At 42.4% G+C, this 19,318-nt stretch overlaps 3 protein-coding genes across 9 annotated transcripts in view; all 3 read left to right on the top strand.

Moving 5' to 3' along the window:
* The window catches only part of ppp1r13bb (protein phosphatase 1, regulatory subunit 13Bb), a 29,123-nt gene extending 18,461 nt beyond the window's left edge, over positions 1 to 10,662 (top strand). Inside the window, exons 7-19 of one of the 6 annotated variants that reach the window (XM_083934098.1) lie at positions 690 to 864; positions 1,053 to 1,252; positions 1,380 to 1,544; positions 1,799 to 1,991; positions 2,488 to 2,616; positions 4,480 to 4,613; positions 4,828 to 5,275; positions 5,537 to 6,309; positions 6,396 to 6,548; positions 6,639 to 6,772; positions 6,867 to 7,033; positions 7,169 to 7,368; positions 8,004 to 10,662. In XM_083934098.1, coding sequence (XP_083790224.1) covers positions 690 to 864; positions 1,053 to 1,252; positions 1,380 to 1,544; positions 1,799 to 1,991; positions 2,488 to 2,616; positions 4,480 to 4,613; positions 4,828 to 5,275; positions 5,537 to 6,309; positions 6,396 to 6,548; positions 6,639 to 6,772; positions 6,867 to 7,033; positions 7,169 to 7,368; positions 8,004 to 8,045 — 2,913 coding nt within the window. In that variant the 3' untranslated portion in view covers positions 8,046 to 10,662. The remainder of the gene's footprint in view (positions 1 to 689; positions 865 to 1,052; positions 1,253 to 1,379; positions 1,545 to 1,798; positions 1,992 to 2,487; positions 2,617 to 4,479; positions 4,614 to 4,827; positions 5,276 to 5,536; positions 6,310 to 6,395; positions 6,549 to 6,638; positions 6,773 to 6,866; positions 7,034 to 7,168; positions 7,369 to 8,003) is intronic. The other 5 variants (XM_083934099.1, XM_083934100.1, XM_083934103.1 and 2 more) reach the window with 5 other exon arrangements.
* Positions 10,663 to 13,344: 2,682 nt separating this feature from the next.
* On the top strand, positions 13,345 to 15,442 carry LOC310961836 (tubulin alpha-1B chain-like; the record flags this gene model as incomplete). The annotated part of the gene is made up of 3 exons (XM_083934092.1): positions 13,345 to 13,564; positions 13,655 to 13,803; positions 14,462 to 15,442. The coding sequence occupies exons 1-3, from the start codon at positions 13,444 to 13,446 to the stop codon at positions 15,440 to 15,442; spliced, it is 1,251 nt and encodes a 416-aa protein (XP_083790218.1). The 5' UTR covers positions 13,345 to 13,443.
* Positions 15,443 to 16,321: 879 nt separating this feature from the next.
* daam1b (dishevelled associated activator of morphogenesis 1b) overlaps positions 16,322 to 19,318 on the top strand; it is a 47,549-nt gene continuing 44,552 nt past the window's right edge. The window contains exon 1 of one of the 2 annotated variants that reach the window (XM_083933982.1): positions 16,322 to 16,406. The gene's annotated coding sequence lies outside the window, so the exon portion shown is untranslated. The remainder of the gene's footprint in view (positions 16,407 to 19,318) is intronic. The other variant, XM_083933983.1, reaches the window with a different exon arrangement.

The raw sequence follows: 19,318 nt of genomic DNA on the forward strand, positions 1-19,318 counted from the left end.
CTCATCCAGAGAGCCCCATCATGACCTGAAACTGGGGGGAAACCGTTACATAACAAAGGAAATGGGAGGCAGAATGAGTCACTGTGCTAGGATCGTCCAGTTTGTCAGAGTTCATAGTAACTTAGTCTTTTAAAGAAAGTCGTGCACAGACATTGCAGGGTTTTCTCTAGCATGTACATAATGCCTGATTTTGAAGGCTAAGGATAGGAAAATACCTTTCTCTAACCAGTTATATTTCATCTTATATTGGCAGGAACTAAGAACCTGGATACAACCAGGTGTTTCAGTGCACTAATGATACAAGATGATGCCACTGTAGACCCACAGATAAACGTATTTATGGCCTTTTGTTGTAGTGTCTGAAAAGTAGGGCCCGCATGAAGCCCTGCAGTCATTTGGAAACCTGGGCCTGTCATTTCCTATTTTAGGACCTTAACTGGAGCACTTCTCAGTTGGGTAGAGAGTTGAAGTCATCTGACCCTTTCCTCAGCCTTCAGACAGTCTTACCACATCACAGCATTTCATTTAGTGCATACAGTAGAAAGATTTAGCCTAGTTTCAGGATTTGTCTGTCGCAGAGCTTCCTCTAAGCTTTTGGAGTAGTACCTTGCTGGGTGTAGTATTGAGGCAGCCCACACCGTAGCTGATGTAATTTAACAGTGTGCCCGTTTCTGTCTCGTCCTCTGAAGGAGCAACGTTTGCGTTACCTGAAGCAGCAGGAGCGGCGTCAGCAGCAAACCGTTTCGGAGAGCGAGAAGCTGCAGAGGCTGAAGGATCGCGTGGAGAGCCAGGAGGCAAAGCTCAAGAAGATCAGGGCAATGAGAGGCCAGGTGGACTACAGCAAGGTCATCAATGGCAACCTGTGTATGTATTTGTAATACGTACATCTTTTACGAACTCTGTTCTTAAACCCACACGCCGTGGTGTATATTTCTGATCAGGTCACCACATATTAGATAAGAAGAAAGATTGACTTGCTAGTTTTAAAGACGGCACCTTACGTGTAGGTTACGAATGAACTGATTTCTGTTTTTCTTCATTTCTCCATCCAGCGGCAGAGATTGAGCAAGTCAGCGGCTTGTTCCAAGAGAAGCAGGCTGAGTTACAGTCTGCAGTTCTGAGGGTGGAGCAGCTCAGTCTGCAGCTGGAGGACCTGCGGAGGGGAAAGCTCAACGGCATACAGACCGCCCTGGGTGGCCAAGTAACCGGCGCAGCGGCCCTTGAGCTCCGTAAACTCTACCAGGAGCTTCAGGTACTGCGTAGTAGAAAAAAAATACGTGCAACATTTAGTGAATGCTTCTTCAGCTATGTTTACGATGGCAGTATCTGGTGTTCTAGTGAATCTGTACGTGTTTGCGTCCACGTTTATCACCCCACAGATCCGGAACAAGTTGAACCAGGAGCAAAACAGCAAGCTGAAGCAACAGAAGGATCTCCTCAACAAACGAAACATGGAAGTGACGCTCATGGACAAGCGCATCAGCGAGCTGCGGGAACGCCTCTACAAGAAAAAAGCTGAGGCACGTCAAAAAGAAAACCTTCCCGTAAGACTAAGAGCGCTCAACACAGACTGTTTTTTTGTTGATATGCTTCTGACAAAGGTCTCCTGTCCCAGAGAGAAGTCAGTCCAGACAGATGTGCAATTATAAAAGTGAAATACAAAATTATAATTCTTTTAGCTTTTTCAAGTCTTGGTGGACAAAAGTCTCAAGCTCATGTCCCAAATTACATGCTTCGAGAAATAATTTCTAGTAACTTGAAAACCTTTTTCCCTGTCAACACTTTTCCCCTCTTATAGCTGAACAGAGCCAATGGACCCCCCTCTCCCCAGCCAGCTCCAGGTACTCTGGGCCGTGTTGCTGCCGTCGGGCCGTACATCCAGGTCCCTGTACCGGGCCGACAGGAAGGAGGCTACACCATACCCCCTGATCCGCTAAAGCCTCAGACTCTGGGCGTTAATAACCAAGCCAACCATGGCCGCACCAAATCAGGTTGGTTGAAACCCATAACAATTACAATTGCAGTGCAGATTTTTTTTTCCCTCCAAAATGCAAGTCATTGTAAAACTCCTATCTTTAAGTTTTAATTGAAGATTTGAGTGAAAGCAGGAACAAAGTCATGGTCAGTTAGACAAGGCAGATGGAAAATTAGTTCCTGGATTCAGTTCTAGGCTAGCTTGGATACACGTAGTCCCAGAGGCGGAAGACTTTCTACACATTTAACACACCTCGCATGAAAACCTGAAAAATCCCTCCTGGACCCCCAACTGTTACTGTTTCCTTCCTACCTTGACTTCTCAGTTAATTCTCCACCTGGACTTGATTTCTGTGATTTTCCTTTTCCTTCCTCTCTAACCTCCCTCTCTTCCTGTGTTGTGCATACTGTGATTCCCTTCCTTTTTCTCTCCTCCTCCTCTCTCATGTGTCTGTGCCGTCATGTCTCTGTTTCACTGGGGTGCGGGTTGGGGGGCAACTCTTCCTGGGGCAGACGGTGTGCTAAAGCCTCCCGGCCCTTGGAAGGTGTCTGATTTAGACATCGTTGTGGACCCGGTACCCCCCTCCGTTCCAGAATCACTACCGGGCACCGGAGCCTCCACTGGCTCTGACGGCACGTCCCGTGAGTGCACAGCGCTGCATATAAGCAGAGGGATGGCACTTCCTGAACCTTCTCTTTTGATTGTAGCACGGGATCCTCAGAATGCACTGGAGTTTTTACTCCATTCAATATCCATTTTAATGTCATGGTCAGTTTGATTTACCAAAAAATTTGAGATGATCAAAATTGTATTCTGCCCAATCAGCCCCCTACAAGGAAACTGATTTTCTCCTCCAGGCAAATCAAAGCTTACATGCACAGCTGGGGATCTGAGGAGGAAATGAGCATCTGTGCCTGGTTAATATGAACAATGGTTGACTGATGGAAGCATCCCTGTTTGGCATCGTTTAGCTCTCCTGCCAGTGCAGCATTGGGACTGTTTTTCAGAACAGGAGAGAGCACATGTTGACATTTCATTTGGAGTGTTTCCTCTGTGGATTGGCTAATGACGTCAAAGTCGCGGGGTGCCATGTTGAAACACTTTGCTGCCATCTGCAGAGAATTTGTGACGCTCTTAATCAGAGTTGACATCACATGAAGAACAGTGTCACTGACAAAGCCCTGCTGATCCCTGTGTGTGCTCGTACACTTCTGAGAAGGTTCAATGAGTTGAGTGCCTCGTAAATTTCCACATGCAAAGCAGTCCAAGATATGTGGGCTTATTTCATAACATCCCCAGCCTGGCTAACCTTAACCTTCACACCACATTCTCACAACAGCCGAGCTGTGAGAGTCACTTTTAGTTGTCAAACACTTAACATGCACAAGCGAATGAACTTGTGCATGTTAGAATGTCATCCGATTCACTTAGCATTGTCACTCTTTGTAAAGACCCAGATCAAGCTGTTTCCTTTCAGACTCTGGTTAGTGTTGGTAGAACTGCTTTATGACCACTGTTTTAATCTCCGGCACTGAAAGAAAAGCTGCTTTTTATAAGGATGTCTAACACTAACGTTGATCTACTGTATTCTTTATTTGAAGTTACCATAGGTACTAAATAGCATATTGGAAATCTGAATAGAAGCATAATTGGCGTTTGAGAATTTATGTCTTTAACAAGTCGGTTTTTTAAACCATAACTATCGATGTTGTTTTGTTGTGTCTTCCTTTTTCCATCCTCTTTCTTTTCAACCTGTCCTTGCATCCTTTTTTATACTGCACATATATCTTAATCAGTTTAGTCATGGATACAAACAGTACTCGCAGTTGCAAGTTACTACTAGTTACTCTTTACCAAATGTAACCGAATTTAAATACTAAACACACATAACCAAACAGCAAAATACTAATGCAGATTCATTCATTGCCATCATTGCTGTGAAGTGAAGGCTCAGGATTTCCGTCCTATTGATCAATAGCCCCTTCTGAAAAAATGTAGTTAAAGTGATTCCCCGAAAAGTCAGTTAATAGAAGATTTCTGTCTATTGTTAAGCTAAGTAAAGCCACTTCTCTGAAAAACTATTGCCTTTACTTCAGGCAGTGGCACTTGTGGGAGTATGCAATGATATAAGTAATGGAACTTTTTACAGAAACTTGGGATTTTTGGAGACCTGGTTTGATTCTCTCATTACCTTTGCTTATACATGATGCTTCATTCACATCAACAAAAAGGCAATAAGCAGTGTGGTTTTTAATGCCTGTTAATGGTGTCTGGTTAATAGGATAGGCTTCTCAAAATCCTGAACCCTCCATTCAACACCAATCCTAGGTCAAAATGGTAGATATACGTCATTTAAAGTGTGAATAATAAGAAAACGTTACCATTTAGACCCAGCTCTGGTGAACATGCTTTAAGAGGTTGATGCTTCTCATACCACTTCAATCATCGGCTGCAGTCTTTTTTCTCAATTGCAACACACTTACTGTGTCCTGTTTGTTCCCTAGCTAATGATACTGGTTGGCCTACTTTAGGCAAGACCAGCACATCTCTAAAGCCTCCTGAGAGACGAGACTCAGGGACTGATACCCAGGGCAAGAGCCCTCCCTCAGGCTCCCCCATCACTCCAAGTGCAGAAAAGGTTCGTCCTCTTTCTTCTAATCTGTCCATTGTTTTGTATCTAATATTTTATGCTGTCACATCTGTAAGAGAAATGTATTATGTTAGAGGTTGTACTAGAAATAAACTCTCACAGTCTTTTGATTAAATAATCAAGATTTAAGTCTTATTTCTCTGTACAAAATAAAAATAAACGATTGATGGATGTATGCATTTGATTTCATGCTTTCTCACAGGTGCTAGACTCCAAAATGACCGTGTCCTCCCCTGCCATATCCAAGCCACAGCCGCCTCCCTACGGCTCCCACCTCATCTCCGCGAACTCGGCCAGCTCCTTGGATCGACGCAAGGATGCGCCTCCTCCTCCTCGCCCTCTTCCGCCGACTCCTGCTTGGCCCCGCGTCCCCCCTTCCACAGGCTCATCCTCCCAACAGATCCAGCAGCGAATCTCGGTGCCGCCAAGTCCCACCTTCCAGCCTAATGCACCGCTTTTCCCTCCCGGGCTGAGCGAGCGACTGGATCCCCCGCCAGCTGTGGCAGTACGCCCCTTCATCCCCGACAGAGGATCGCGGCCTCAGTCGCCAAGAAAGGGCCCGCCTACCATGAACTCCAGCTCCATCTATCACATGTACCTCCAGCAGGCAGCGCCAAAGAGCCAGCCGCTCAAGCCTGCTCTCAAAGCAGGTGAGAGCTCAAGGACCCTTCAAGCAGGAATAAAGACGTATTTGCAATCATAATCAAAGGAAACAAAGTCCTTTGTTAATATATATGATTACTGTTTATCTGTATGTAATATATTTCCTGTTTCCCTCTGATTTATATCATTGTAAAGTGAATAGCTTAAGGTTTTTGACTGTGAGAAAAAAATAGTTGGTGAATTAATAGTGAAATAATGCTGATGTCAATTCCCTCCTATGTAAAACCCTGCTCTCTGTTTGTCTCTAGTATACGGGAAGCCTATTCTCCCCCCCAGCTCAACGCCCCCCTCGCCTCTGCCGTTCGTCCAGGTGGGAGGGGCCTTCCCACTGCTCCAAGGCCACTCAGGTGGTGAGGACACTTTGGACGGAGAATTTGATGATCACGAGTTCTTCCAGCACCCAGAGCCCTTAGCGCCTCCTCCCAGCGTGGAGAACATCCCACGACCACTCAGCCCTACTAAGCTAACGCCCATGGTACACTCCCCACTGCGCTACCAAAGTGACGCCGACCTCGAGGTGCTCCGCAAAAAGCTGGCTAACGCTCCGAGACCGCTCAAGAAACGCAGCTCCATCACAGAACCCGAGGGCCCCAGCGGACCTAACATCCAGAAACTGCTCTACCAGAGATTCAACACTCTAGCAGGAGGCATAGAGGGAAATGGAGTCAGCGGATCAGGGGGTGGCAACGGCGCAGGTAACGGAACGCCGTTTTATCAGCCGGCTAATCCTCCTGCATATCTGGGAGGCAACTCTGTGGCCGATACAGATAATGGCAACCTCCCCTCTGAGACGCTGCTACCGCCACCGCCAGAGGAGCCAGACTCTGAGGCTCAAACTCCATCTACTGACGCTAATGACAACGAGCCACTGCCATCGCCACCAGAGCTGGATCCCGCTGAAGAAGAGGAAGCAGAGGACGACAATAATAACAACGTGGGAGGCTCTGACGCGTCGTTGCCGAGTCCCGTGCTGGAAGTCACCACTCCAGAAGAGAGCGGCACAGAGGTCTCACAGCCCCTGGTAAGACACACGCAGACCTATTGTCTTATTTAAAGAGTTTTCAATAATAAAGTTTTAACTTGTGCCACCTCTCTGCATCCTCACAGGAGAAGCGCACAAACCTGAAGAAGCCAAACTCGGAGCGCACTGGCCACGGCTTTAGGGTGAAGTTCAACCCTCTGGCTCTCCTGCTGGATGCCTCATTAGAGGGAGAGTTTGACCTCGTCCAGAGGATCATCTATGAGGTATGTCATGACTGTGTGAGTATACTTTTGATTTATTCGAATTTGCACGCATTTGCGTAGAAACACTCATCTTTTCATCCGGGTCTTCCTTTTTATTTTTTCCAGGTGGAGAATCCCAGCACCGCTAATGACGAGGGCATCACACCCCTGCACAACGCAGTGTGTGCAGGACATCACCACATAGTCAAGTTCCTGCTGGATTTTGGTGTGAACGTCAATGCTGCAGACAGCGACGGATGGTTAGTGATGATGATGACGCACATTTTGAAATTGAGTCCATGTGTATCCATTTACATTTATATATTATGTCTTTGTTTCCGTTTGCTTGAACAGGACTCCACTTCACTGCGCCGCCTCCTGCAACAGCGTTCATCTCTGCAAGTTGCTGGTCGAGTCAGGGGCCGCCATCTTTGCCAGCACCATTAGTGATGTGGAGACCGCTGCGGATAAATGTGAGGAAATGGAAGAGGGCTACATCCAATGCTCCCAGTTTCTATACGGTGAGAAACAACCCACCAATCAGTTGAGCGTGCACAAATGTATTCCTAAAAGGACTCGTTCTCTTCAACATTTTCAGATTACTTGGTGTAATATCGGTGTAATGTTGACGGTTTCTTTTGGACTCTCTTATGCAGGTGTTCAGGAGAAGTTGGGTGTAATGAACAAGGGGACAGTGTACGCTCTGTGGGATTACAAAGCTCAGAACCAGGACGAGCTGGCGTTCAGTGAGGGCGACGCCATCACTATCCTGCGACGACAGGACGACAGCGAAACAGAATGGTGGTGGGCGCGACTTGAGGATAATGAGGGCTACGTGCCTCGCAACCTGCTGGGGGTAACAACAAAATACAATATTTGTCACATTTGTCCAGTTTCCATCAGCTCATAAGTAGAACTAATTATAGTTATTGACAGTCATTCATGGGTGGGGCTAGGCAGTTACATGTCTGATTTGTTTATCTTTATTAATGACTGTAGAGCTGAAATCATAGATGGATTGAAAAATATGTCGATATTATTATTGTTAATATATTATTATTTTATTTGCTATTTGAGTCTCTTTTCAATTAAAACTCCAAAACATTTTATTGTACCAGTTTGTTAAAGACTGATTGAAAAAAACAGTCTTTCATTCTCTTGTTGAAGCTTTCGCGCCTCTTTCTCTTCTGTGACCTCTGGGAAAAAAAAAAGATTTGCAGATAAATCAATTTTGAAAATAACAGTTGCAGCCCTAAATGGCCTGTTAAAGACACTCGACCTTACTTGCAGGCGGATTGGCTTGTTGAATTTCTGCTTTGATGATTAATAATATGAATAAATAGCGTTCAAGGAATAGATTTATAATATTAGTAAGTCAGTGAATCCAGTTTAATGTCCAGTTTGAGTCATGGCTACACATATAGTACACGATAACACAAGCGAACAAGGCAAACTAAACATTTCTCCTGCTTCTGTTTGTTGTCTCTGCAGCTCTATCCTAGGATCAAGCCTCGTCAGCGCTCGCTGGCATAGTGTCTCACTCTCTCGCACTCCGGCGAACAGCTGGACTAGTGACAAAAACCAAGAGCAGAGAACAAAGGAGCCTGGCGCTCTGTCTTCTCCCCATGGCCATAACCTCCCAGGGCCTTGTGCTTCTCACAAAATCCTTTTCCTCTGAAGCAGTGGGCACCAAACTCTGGCACACATATTTACATCTGCACACACATAGACACACACACAGGCACGCAATGAAACACAAGCACTCCAAATGTGAAAAATCTCTCAAACCTCCATGCTGATCCCCTTCCACCTTTCAACCTATCGACCCTGTCATTGTCCCAACTTGATTTAACCCTCATTCGGTGTCAGCTCTGTATCAGACGTCAACTTGAAGAATAAAACACTAACCCATGTCTCAGTATTTCTTGCAGTGTTCACACTTCTTCAGCCATGAGTTGTATGGTGGCATTGGTTTACATGACGCTATGTGGTGACTGGAAAATCATCTCTAATGGTGAGACCTAGCAGATTTCTCTCAGTGGAATGTACTTTGAGTTGTAGGTCATTAAGTGTTTTTTAATACTAATTTGATCCCCTTAAATGAAATAAAACACAAACACCTATGTGCTCTCTGTTTTGCTGTAGTCTAACAACCAAAGATGAATATAGACTTAACAATTTAAATTCCATTCCTCCCGAAGACCTTGCAGAATTGTTGACGAATGAGAAAATCAATTGATTTGAATGATTTAAAAGTATTTCTAGATATTCTAAAGGAGCAGAAAATGGATTTAGGAGGGGAACATAGAAAACGTAAATCCTCAATTTTAACAACACAGGCCAGTTAAAACAAATCCAGCGTATTAAAGCACTGATGAATTACTGCTCACAAATTGTCACAAATCCTATTTCATGAACAGAAGTGTTTTGTTTTTTTCTCATTCAGTGTCATCCAGTGTTGGGAACGATCCAGTTTATCTGTAAAACGAGATTTAAAATGTATCAAGCTGTGTGAAAACACTGTTTGAATGAACGATACAGATATTTACGCAGAAGTTGTATTTTTTGCTAATCTGGTGATCCCTAAAACGAACAACTCAGACACTCACCGGCCCCTTTATTAGGCATACCTGGTGCTTAATACAGTGTCAGTGTGCTTCTGCTGCCGTTACCTCTGCTAGAAAGTAGGTTGTGTTGTGCGTTCACAGATGCTCTCCTGCATTCCTCTGTTGGAACCAGTGGTTATTTGAGTTACTGTTGCCGTTCTATCAGCTCCAACCAGTCTGGCCGTTCTCCTCTGACCTCTGGCATCAACGAGGCATTTGCACCCACAGAACTGCCGCTCACTGGATCTTTTCTTTTTTTGGGACCATTCTCTGTAAAAACCCTAGAGATGGTTGTGCGTGAAAATCCCAGTAGATCAGCAGTTTCTGAAATAATCAGAGCAGCCCTTCTGGCACCAACAACCATGCCACGTTCAAAGTCACTTAAATCACCTTTCTTCCCAGTTCTGATGCTCGGTTTGAACTGCAGCACATTGTCTTTACCATGTCTGCATGCCTAAATGCACTGAGTTGCTGCCATGTGATTGGCTGTTTAGAAATGTGCATTAACAGGCAGTTGGTCAGGTGCACCGAATAAAGTGGCCGGTGAGTGTATGCTACAGTTTCCAAAAGATATTGTGATGGAAATGGGTAACAAACAGTATTTTTGCTTTACCAAAAAGAAGTTGCCAAATTGAGAACCTATGTCTGCAAGACATCTGTCAAGTGTGTATAAAGGTTACAAATGTCATAGATCTCTTACTTACGGAGCAAGAACCAGATCCACAGAGACAGAAAGATGCCAGTTTTTACTATTTCCAAGCCATTTACATTATGTATAATGTTGTAAGGCATTTGTAATAAGTCATAGTTTGTTCCTGACTTCAGGCACCTGATAAGATTTTTGCTTTTGTTACGTTTTAACTTTGACATCATAGCAAGAAGACCTGCAAGCAGTATCGCTACATGAAAAGGAGACCGTGCAAATATTTAATGAAACCACTGCACCTCAACAAACGCAGGAAAACAAACCACCATTCAGACTTTTCTACCACTAGCTGCTAAAGTCGGTCTCCGGTCATCTAGCGTTGCGGTTTTGTGGCTGCGACCAACCCCACTTGAAACACTTAATCTCAGGACCAACGTGGTGCTGCTGACACTGTTCCACTAAACTAGTGATCATATTTCTATTTTCTATCTCAACAAACATCACCTTCATTTGAGCAGCGAACCAAACAAAAACAGTCCAAAATTAAAAAAATAAATAGAAATTAAAACGGCATCAGCAACGGGCAGAAATCATTGATCTATGAATATAAATGTTCAGATCCAGACTTCAAATTCGCTTCAGACAATCCTGAATTTGCCCAGTTCTCTTCCTCCAGCTGCCCCAGTTTCAGGTACACACCGTTACAGTAACACTAACACGTGTGTTTTATGTCACATTACTGAACATCTAGAGTCCATCAACTTGTTCTGAACCTTGAGTGACTGAGTGTTAAGCCAAGTGTGCTAGTGGCCCAGGCTTCGTCATGGCTTAATCTGTACATAGTGTGAGGAGATGTTATATGTCTGTTTGCTGTATGGACAAGTTGGCTTTCTGTATAAACGCTGTGCTCACACATTGAATTCTGTAAATGTGAATAATTAAACAGAAGCTCTGGCATGAATAATGTCTCTCTGTGTTACATTTTATAAAATGTGTAAATATTGTGATTGTTTTAAGTTTCTCTTTACCATAATAACATGGTCATGAATGGTTTCAGGATTACTGAGGAGCAGATTTATCTACAGCCCAATTACATAAAGAGTGTAGGAGGGCTAGTATATATATGTAGTCTATTGTCTGGCAAACAGTTAAAATTCCCTCAAAAAGTAAGAATTGAGAGGAAAATAAAGTTTGAATTGCTTTTAAATCTGATTACTTAATTGAATGAAGTGTATGATATATAAACACGGTGTATTTAAAAATGTCTCTAATAAGGGGGAGAAAATATATTTTAGTTTTTATTTAAAAGATTCACTTCTTTTTTTACATGTTCCAGAGTAATACACAAACATGCATTTCTAAATGTAGAAATATTAACATAAATTAAAATGATGTACAAAGCTGCTAAGCTAAGGGAGTAAATCTAAATCATCTAATAGGTTGTTTGACGATTTTTAATTATTTTTCCCGATAGTGGTCAAATATGATCTTTAGAAATATAAAAGGAGGGTAGATGGTAAAGCCAAATCATTTCATAGATATTTAGTATTTTGCTAAAATAATGATACATTAATTATGCAAATTTCATCTGCCTGATATTTGGGATTATTAAGAATTAGTAATAAATCATTTTTTGTAGAAAACTGCCTGGTGATAAAGATGTTTTTTTTAACCAATAGGAAAAGACTTCATGTGACGCAGGGACCAATCAGAGTCAGCGAATCTTTCCCGCCTAAACAGCCTCAGAGGATAGAGACGCAACCAAGGGAGACAAATAATCTCATCATTTTTCCGTTAATCTTCATTTTTTAATATCCACAATAAACATGGTGAGTTGCAGAATATTGTGTTAAGTTGTTATATGTATGTAACTGAGTTGAAGGTTTCACATTAGCGGTAGGCGGCGGAACTGTGTCACCAGTCGGACAGTTTTTGGCTAAATTCTGTCAAACTTTCTGTTGGACCTACGAATATAAATCATGGTGTAAAGTTTTGAGTTGATTTAATGGTGTTAAACTAAAGTCTAACTTCTTATCTTTGTAACCAAATATCGTTTTAAATGACTAATTTAGCTTTGTGTTTAAAAGAGTGGTCAAAAGGAGGCTAACACCGGTGAATTAGCCGTTAGCTCCTCTCGGCCCTAGTCGGACACCCCTGTCTCCTCGCCGAAAACACTGGGAGCTGCTGGTCCTCCACATTTACATAAATGCTGTCAAAACATCCAGGAGCACACTTAAGTCATCCATAATAAAATGACATGCTTTAACAGCCAAAAACATACTGTAAAGTCTTCTTAATTTCCGTTTTAAATGTATATCACCAACTGAGCCGCTCAGGCTGAGCGTCGCAAAAAAGTCAGACTGCTTCCCCTCATCAAGTTTATTTTTTACTAATTTTACATGCAAATGTCCATGTACAAATATGAAACTTTACTTGTAGATTCTCAGATGTGTGTTAATTAATTCAACTGGCACCTCGGTGGCGATGACCCAGTAAAAGCAACATGAAAAGACCGAACACTGCGACAGACCAGATCAGTCCGGATATGGCCAATACCGGCGAACGGCGTCCGATTGATGATGCACTCCCTAAAAATTAACATCGGAGTTTTAGCTTTAAGGTAACTGTTTAATTGTAGAATGGAAGTTAACCACGTTTGGTATTGCATAAAATGTCTTAATTGTAATTTTGTCAAATATGTGTTGTTTAATTGGATTAATTTAGGTGTTTTCTGATAGTTATGTCCGTTGGAGACTTGTAACGTCAACGGTCGACAAGAGAATACTTACGTCATACGTGAACCTTAAAGGAACCAACTGACAAGTGACGATGTATTTTTAGCGGCCGTTGCTGTGAAATCTAGCCGACAAACGTCGTGCGGCTGCGACAGGCACGTTTCGGCACCAAAACGACTAACGTAAATTAAGATAACCAAAGAGAGAAGGGGAGAGATTTTCTGCACATGAAGGGAGTGCATTTGTATCTACTGTAAACGATGGTGTTCCAGTTTAAATGACATAGGTTGTCAACAGCTAACAACATGAAGACCATAATAGCAGTTAGCCTAATGTCATGTTGGGTTAATTTGCCAGTTTGTATAAACGAAGAGGCAATTAATAACTGACCAATATTCATGTGTACCTCTAGCTAAACACCTCAGTTGTAATGTTTAAATGACCAAACAAGTATATTATCTACAGTAAAATTCATAAAATGTTATTTTGCAAACACATTTTTAAATTTAAAAGAATTAAGATCAATGATAATGCAGTTAAAAGTATTTTTGTTGATCAGATTTGGATATAAACAGACACAAGCACTGATCCTGCTACAATGAATAAAATAGGATGAGTATTTTCCTCTAAGCCCGGTTTAGGTCAAATTATTTCCAGTATCCCGTCACGATTCTGGGTTAAAGTCCATCATGTTGTTTATGGTAAAGCTGCAGCTGGTGACTTTTCTCACCATTGAATCTAGCCTTATCTCTTTAGCTGTCTTTAACATGTGCGGAGTAATTTGAAGCATCTGATTAGTATGAACTAGCTAAATGCTACAACTTGCCTTTGTTTTCCACCAGCGTGAGTGTATTTCAGTGCACGTGGGTCAGGCAGGTGTCCAGATTGGCAATGCCTGCTGGGAGCTTTACTGCCTGGAACATGGGATCCAGCCTGATGGACAGATGCCCAGTGACAAGACCATTGGAGGAGGAGATGATTCCTTCAACACTTTCTTCAGCGAGACTGGAGCTGGAAAGCATGTCCCCAGAGCTGTTTTTGTGGACCTGGAGCCCACTGTCATTGGTAAACTCTTTATTAAATATAGACCATAGCCGGTGCCTGATTTTGGTGAGTTAAACCCTTCAGTAATTTTGATTTAACATGTCTCCTCAGATGAGGTGCGAACTGGGACCTACCGGCAGCTGTTCCATCCCGAGCAGCTGATCACCGGCAAGGAGGATGCTGCGAACAACTATGCCCGTGGACACTACACCATTGGCAAAGAGATCATTGACCATGTACTGGACAGAATCCGCAAATTGGTGAGTCAATACACAGTGGGAGGGGTTCTTTACTAATGAAACCAGGAGCCTGTGATTAATTAATATTGGTTATAATTGATGCATCTGCAGAACAGTACCAACGTAGTGTCATTGTCACAGTATCAACTCAAACTCAGATTATCCAGTTTACATTTGTGTCACTAGGGGGCACCAAACCATTGTCCATGTGGAGGTTAATTTTGTGACTTCTAGTGAAATTCTAGCCATACAGATAGTTTTCTGTTAATTTTTCCAGGTTTTGAAACCCAGTCTCTCTCCTGAGATTTCTGCCTCCAGTTTAGTTGAATAGAGGTGAATGGGATTTTAGTTTTGTTCACAACATTGATGATGAGAAATCACACTGGATAAAATGCAGCATCTCTTTTCAGAAGCTGTGTCCCTATTACCATTATTTAACAACACATGGCCAACAGATTTAATATTGCTTGGTAGAAACAGGTTCCAATGAAAACTGTTGACAGCAAAGTCTGCATTATCGACTAATGCGGATATTGTGTCAGTGTGCAGAGTGCTTGTTTATTTTAATATGCAGAAGTATCAATTGATTTACTATTACTAGGTTATAATTACCAATAAATAAAATGGTTCCTGAACCAATTCCTGTTATCTAAACTGTATAATTGCTTTTTGTCCTCAGTCTGACCAGTGCACTGGTCTTCAGGGATTCCTGGTTTTCCACAGCTTCGGCGGTGGTACCGGCTCTGGTTTTACCTCCCTGCTCATGGAGCGTCTTTCTGTAGACTACGGCAAGAAGTCTAAGCTGGAGTTTGCCATCTACCCAGCTCCCCAAGTGTCCACAGCTGTGGTGGAGCCGTACAACGCCATCCTGACCACCCACACCACCCTAGAGCACTCTGACTGTGCCTTCATGGTGGATAACGAGGCCATCTACGATATCTGTCGCAGGAACCTGGATATTGAGCGTCCTACCTACACCAACCTGAACAGGCTGATGAGTCAGATTGTGTCCTCCATCACTGCCTCCCTTCGCTTTGACGGTGCCCTTAACGTTGATCTTACAGAGTTCCAGACCAACTTGGTGCCGTATCCCCGTATCCACTTCCCTCTGGCCACCTATGCCCCTGTCATCTCTGCTGAGAAGGCTTACCACGAGCAATTAACAGTGGCAGAAATTACCAACGCCTGCTTTGAGCCATCCAATCAGATGGTAAAATGTGACCCTCGCCACGGCAAATACATGGCGTGCTGCCTTTTGTATCGTGGTGATGTGGTGCCCAAAGATGTTAATGCTGCCATTGCCACCATTAAGACCAAGCGCACCATCCAGTTTGTAGACTGGTGCCCCACTGGTTTCAAGGTGGGCATCAACTACCAACCACCCACTGTAGTTCCTGGTGGAGACCTGGCCAAGGTCCAGAGGGCGGTTTGCATGCTGAGCAACACCACTGCTATTTCAGAGGCCTGGGCTCGGCTCGATCACAAGTTTGATCTGATGTACGCTAAGCGTGCGTTTGTTCACTGGTATGTGGGTGAGGGTATGGAGGAGGGAGAGTTCTCTGAGGCCAGAGAGGACATGGCGGCTCTGGAGAAGGACTATGAGGAGGTGGGAGTTGAATCTGCTGAGGGGGAGGGCGAAGAAGAGGGGGAGGAGTTTTAAAAAGGACATAGGCACCACTTTAAGGGGAAACAGCTGGTTTCAATGTGTTCTTAAAAATATTCCAATGTTTGTCTATTAATAAACCAGTTTGGTTACATTCAGAACCCAATTCCTGAAATTGTAAGTTTTAATGTTTTAATCAAAGGATTGGATATTTTATGAATAAAGTTCATGTGACGTGAAGTTGGCTCTGTTATTTATAAAAAACAGTTGTTTGGTGGTGAATGAAATTCCAGGATATTTGAACAATAAACAGCATGCTTTACATGTCAAGTTTTGAAGAATACATCAATAAAAACAAGCTCTGGCTTGGCTAATGTATTTTAGTGCTGAGTCAGCAAAACTAAATTAAAAAAGTGGTGTCATCAGCCACCGGATTTATAGTCCTCTCTTTGCAAGCAAGTTAAGTCCCTTGAAAAATACTTTTAAGAATTAATGTGGAGAGTTTGACAGCAAGAAAACATACTTAATAAGGAGAGACCGTAGAAGTAAATAGGGAGGGTGAGGATTATTAGAAAGAGCATAAATCCAACAAGACAGTAGTCAAGACAACTGTTCTAAAGCCAAAAATGTGGCTACAATAACAAATAAAAGACCCTCATTTGAAGCACATGTTTGTCTTTATTCGTTTGAAAGTGATTGATAACATATTTGATTACATCTAGAAGGCATTTATAGTCAGCTTTTGTCGCATGCATCTTAAATATGACAGGCATGTCTAAGGTTTCTGTGAAGAGCGTTGCTGAAACCCTGATACTACAACACCCATGAAGCACTGCGCTAACAAAGAATCCACGCATGCGCATTGACTGCTCGCGTAAACCGATGACATCACGAGCAGCTTGTTCTAACGTTAGTTGAATTATCTCTGTGCCGTCTGGACTCTTTTACTGCGGCGTCACTTTTCTGCCTACCTGATGAACTCGTGGACACGGTTACCAAGGAAAATGTTCAACGTGACGAGGTAAGGACGATGTCATTAGGACTCAAACTATAACGTGCCGAAACAATACACCCATACACCACACCGGGGCCGTTTGGTTTGGTTGCTGGTGACCTCCGTACCGGTGTGGCTAGTCAACACAGCAGCCGTCATTAACGTGAGCTGTGGTGAGTTTACGGAAGCCCTTTTGTTGAATTTCAGCTTCAGCTTCAGTGACCTAAACCCGGTGTAGACAGGAGTCGGGTGACATTTGCATCTTTTTTGCAAAAGGTTTTTGTTTTGTCTGTGGACCGGGGGAGCTGACCTGTCCACACTCCCAATGGCTTCCACTCCTAAAACCCCAGAAACGACTGTCCATACTGGGCTCCTATGACAAGCTACTTTAACATTTATCCAATCACCCTCCTGTTTGTAAATACGTTTTAGATATCAGTAATACAATAGTATGATATAATATTAATACCATTTCTCCTAGTCAAAATTGAACTCTTACTACGCAGAATCATAATGTCAGAAATCCACAATGACATTCTCCTTATCTACAATTGTCATTTATGTCCACAACATCATTCTTATTAGTACAAATGACTTCACGTTTGCCATTCAGGTGTATTGGGCTTTCAATTCTAGATTAGGGATGGACCGATATGGATTTTTCAGGGCTGATACTGATTTATCTACTATTTATCAGCCTTAGCCAATGACAGATATGGACTGCTGATTTTCTTGAGCTGATATTTGGAGCTGATTCTGCTTTTACTCCCTCAATTTGCATCATCAAAATTACACAATGGTGATGACAAATGATACAAGTCTCAATTATAAAAACAGGCACGAGCTGCCTGTGGACGCCTGTCTGTAAGTAATGCTGGGGGGAAAAAAATCAGCGAACGCAGCAGCCCACATCGGCCGATATTGATACTGACACATAAAAAACGCCAATATCGGCCAATAATACCGGTCTATCACTAGTCTAGATATCCACAATTACATTTTAGATTAGTTTTGAATGAACATTGTGGATGTCTGTAATGTAATTCTTCCTAGGGAAATAGTAGTTGCACATATCCTTAATGACATTTGTACTAGTCAGGATGTATTTTGGATAGTCAGAATTACATTATGGATATCTGGAAGGGTTTTTCATCTGGGATATCCGAAATTAAAATTATGACCAGTAACAATTGGGCTGTAGATATCTAAAATGAGAGTTTTTCCTAGTAAGAAGGACATGGCAGATATACAGAATGTTCATGCTAGATATCTAAAATATAATTGTGGATAATATCTAGAAATGAAAGCCCAAAACACATGAATGGCAAAAGTGACGTCATGTGTACTATTAACAATCATGTTGTGAATTTCTGAAATGTTCTGTTTGACTAGGAAGAAATTGAATAACAATTATCTGTAATACATATCCAGTCTAGCTACAGTAACAGTTGAAAACTAAACTTGTCAGTGGTTGTGAGATGATAAACCATGTAACTTTGGTATTTTTCTGCAATTTCTTATGCCTAACTGCAGTAAGCTAATATTTTCCAACGTATTTGCCTGGGCCAGCTTTATCACTTAAGTTGTAATCTAGGCACACAGGTACATAAGTGCTTGATAACCTCTAACTTGCCTTTACAGATTTTTGTGTGAATCAACTTTTGATCTGAGCTGTAAAACAACAAAACTGCACTTCACCTAAAACAAAACTGTGTTCGTATTGATATTCAGGGTACCATAATCACCCATGATTGATACATTTAATTCACATTAATTGCTGCCACATTACCCTTTGGAGCTTTCAGACACATAATACTTCACCTTTCCTAAGTTAATATTCACTTTTCTCTCTTTGCTGAGAAGTGGAATGGCTCACTTGTGAAAGCCATGAAGTTACAGGTCAGTCAGAGAGCACAACACAGAGATTATCACAGCGAACTCATTCTAGGCTCATTCCCAGTTAGACGCTTATCATAAGGCTTGCATTCCCGAGAATTAAAATGCTCTAAATCATGGAGGGGCCTGTACGTGCTTGTAATGGGCCGCTGCCTTGTGAAAAGGCTTACTGCTGTGGTGTGATCTGCAGACATGTTTTCACTGTAAACACTGCAGAAGCCTTACGTGATATACCGTGCTGTTATTTTGTCCACAGTGTTAATGCTCAGACAGGGAGTTGTCTGGTCACAGATCAGCACTGACAGGCCCGGACAATTCAGTTGCATGTGTTGTTTTTCTGATAGGCACAGATAATTAGTCTCTGTTGCGACTGCATGCTTTCCCAAATGGTATGTGCTTTAGGCCTATGAGAGCCGGACTGATCTATATCTATAGGCCAGTATAATTTGCAAATATGACAGATATATTAGTTTGCTATTGGTTGCCTGTATAGACAGATTGCTCAATTTGATGCTGTCCAGCTGTCAGTTAATTTATTATATATATAGCCCAACATCTCAAATCACAACTTTGTCTCATGGGGCTTTACATTGACATCATTTCTTCATGGTTCTTACAGGTGTTGGTACTGCAATTATGTTTTGAATACTGTTCTTGCAGCTTTAAGTTTAGGTTTAATAGGATCCCATGTTTACTTACAGGTAACTTACAGGTGACGCATTTTGAAACACAAAACTCTGATTGTTTTCCTCTTATAGGAAGCTGTCACATACAAGGTAATGACATTGGATTTAATGTGAGGAATAAGGGCCATCGTCAGTATGCTGCTTATTTACTATAATTTACCGCAGCTGTAAGGTGCTTACACTGAATTTGATTTGGAAAGATGTAGGGGCCATGTTTATTGTGCATTAACCTACTTTAGGCAGTGAGTATGTAACCTAAAGTCTTTATTATGACTTCTTCTATGATAGATCAGCAAACACACACACATTATGTGTACCTTGTGTACCTTGTTGCTCTGTTAGTTCAGCACATTAGTT

Source organism: Echiichthys vipera (genome assembly GCF_963691815.1).
Source record: "Echiichthys vipera genome assembly, chromosome: 19".
NCBI classification, from domain to species: Eukaryota; Metazoa; Chordata; class Actinopteri; order Perciformes; family Trachinidae; genus Echiichthys; species Echiichthys vipera.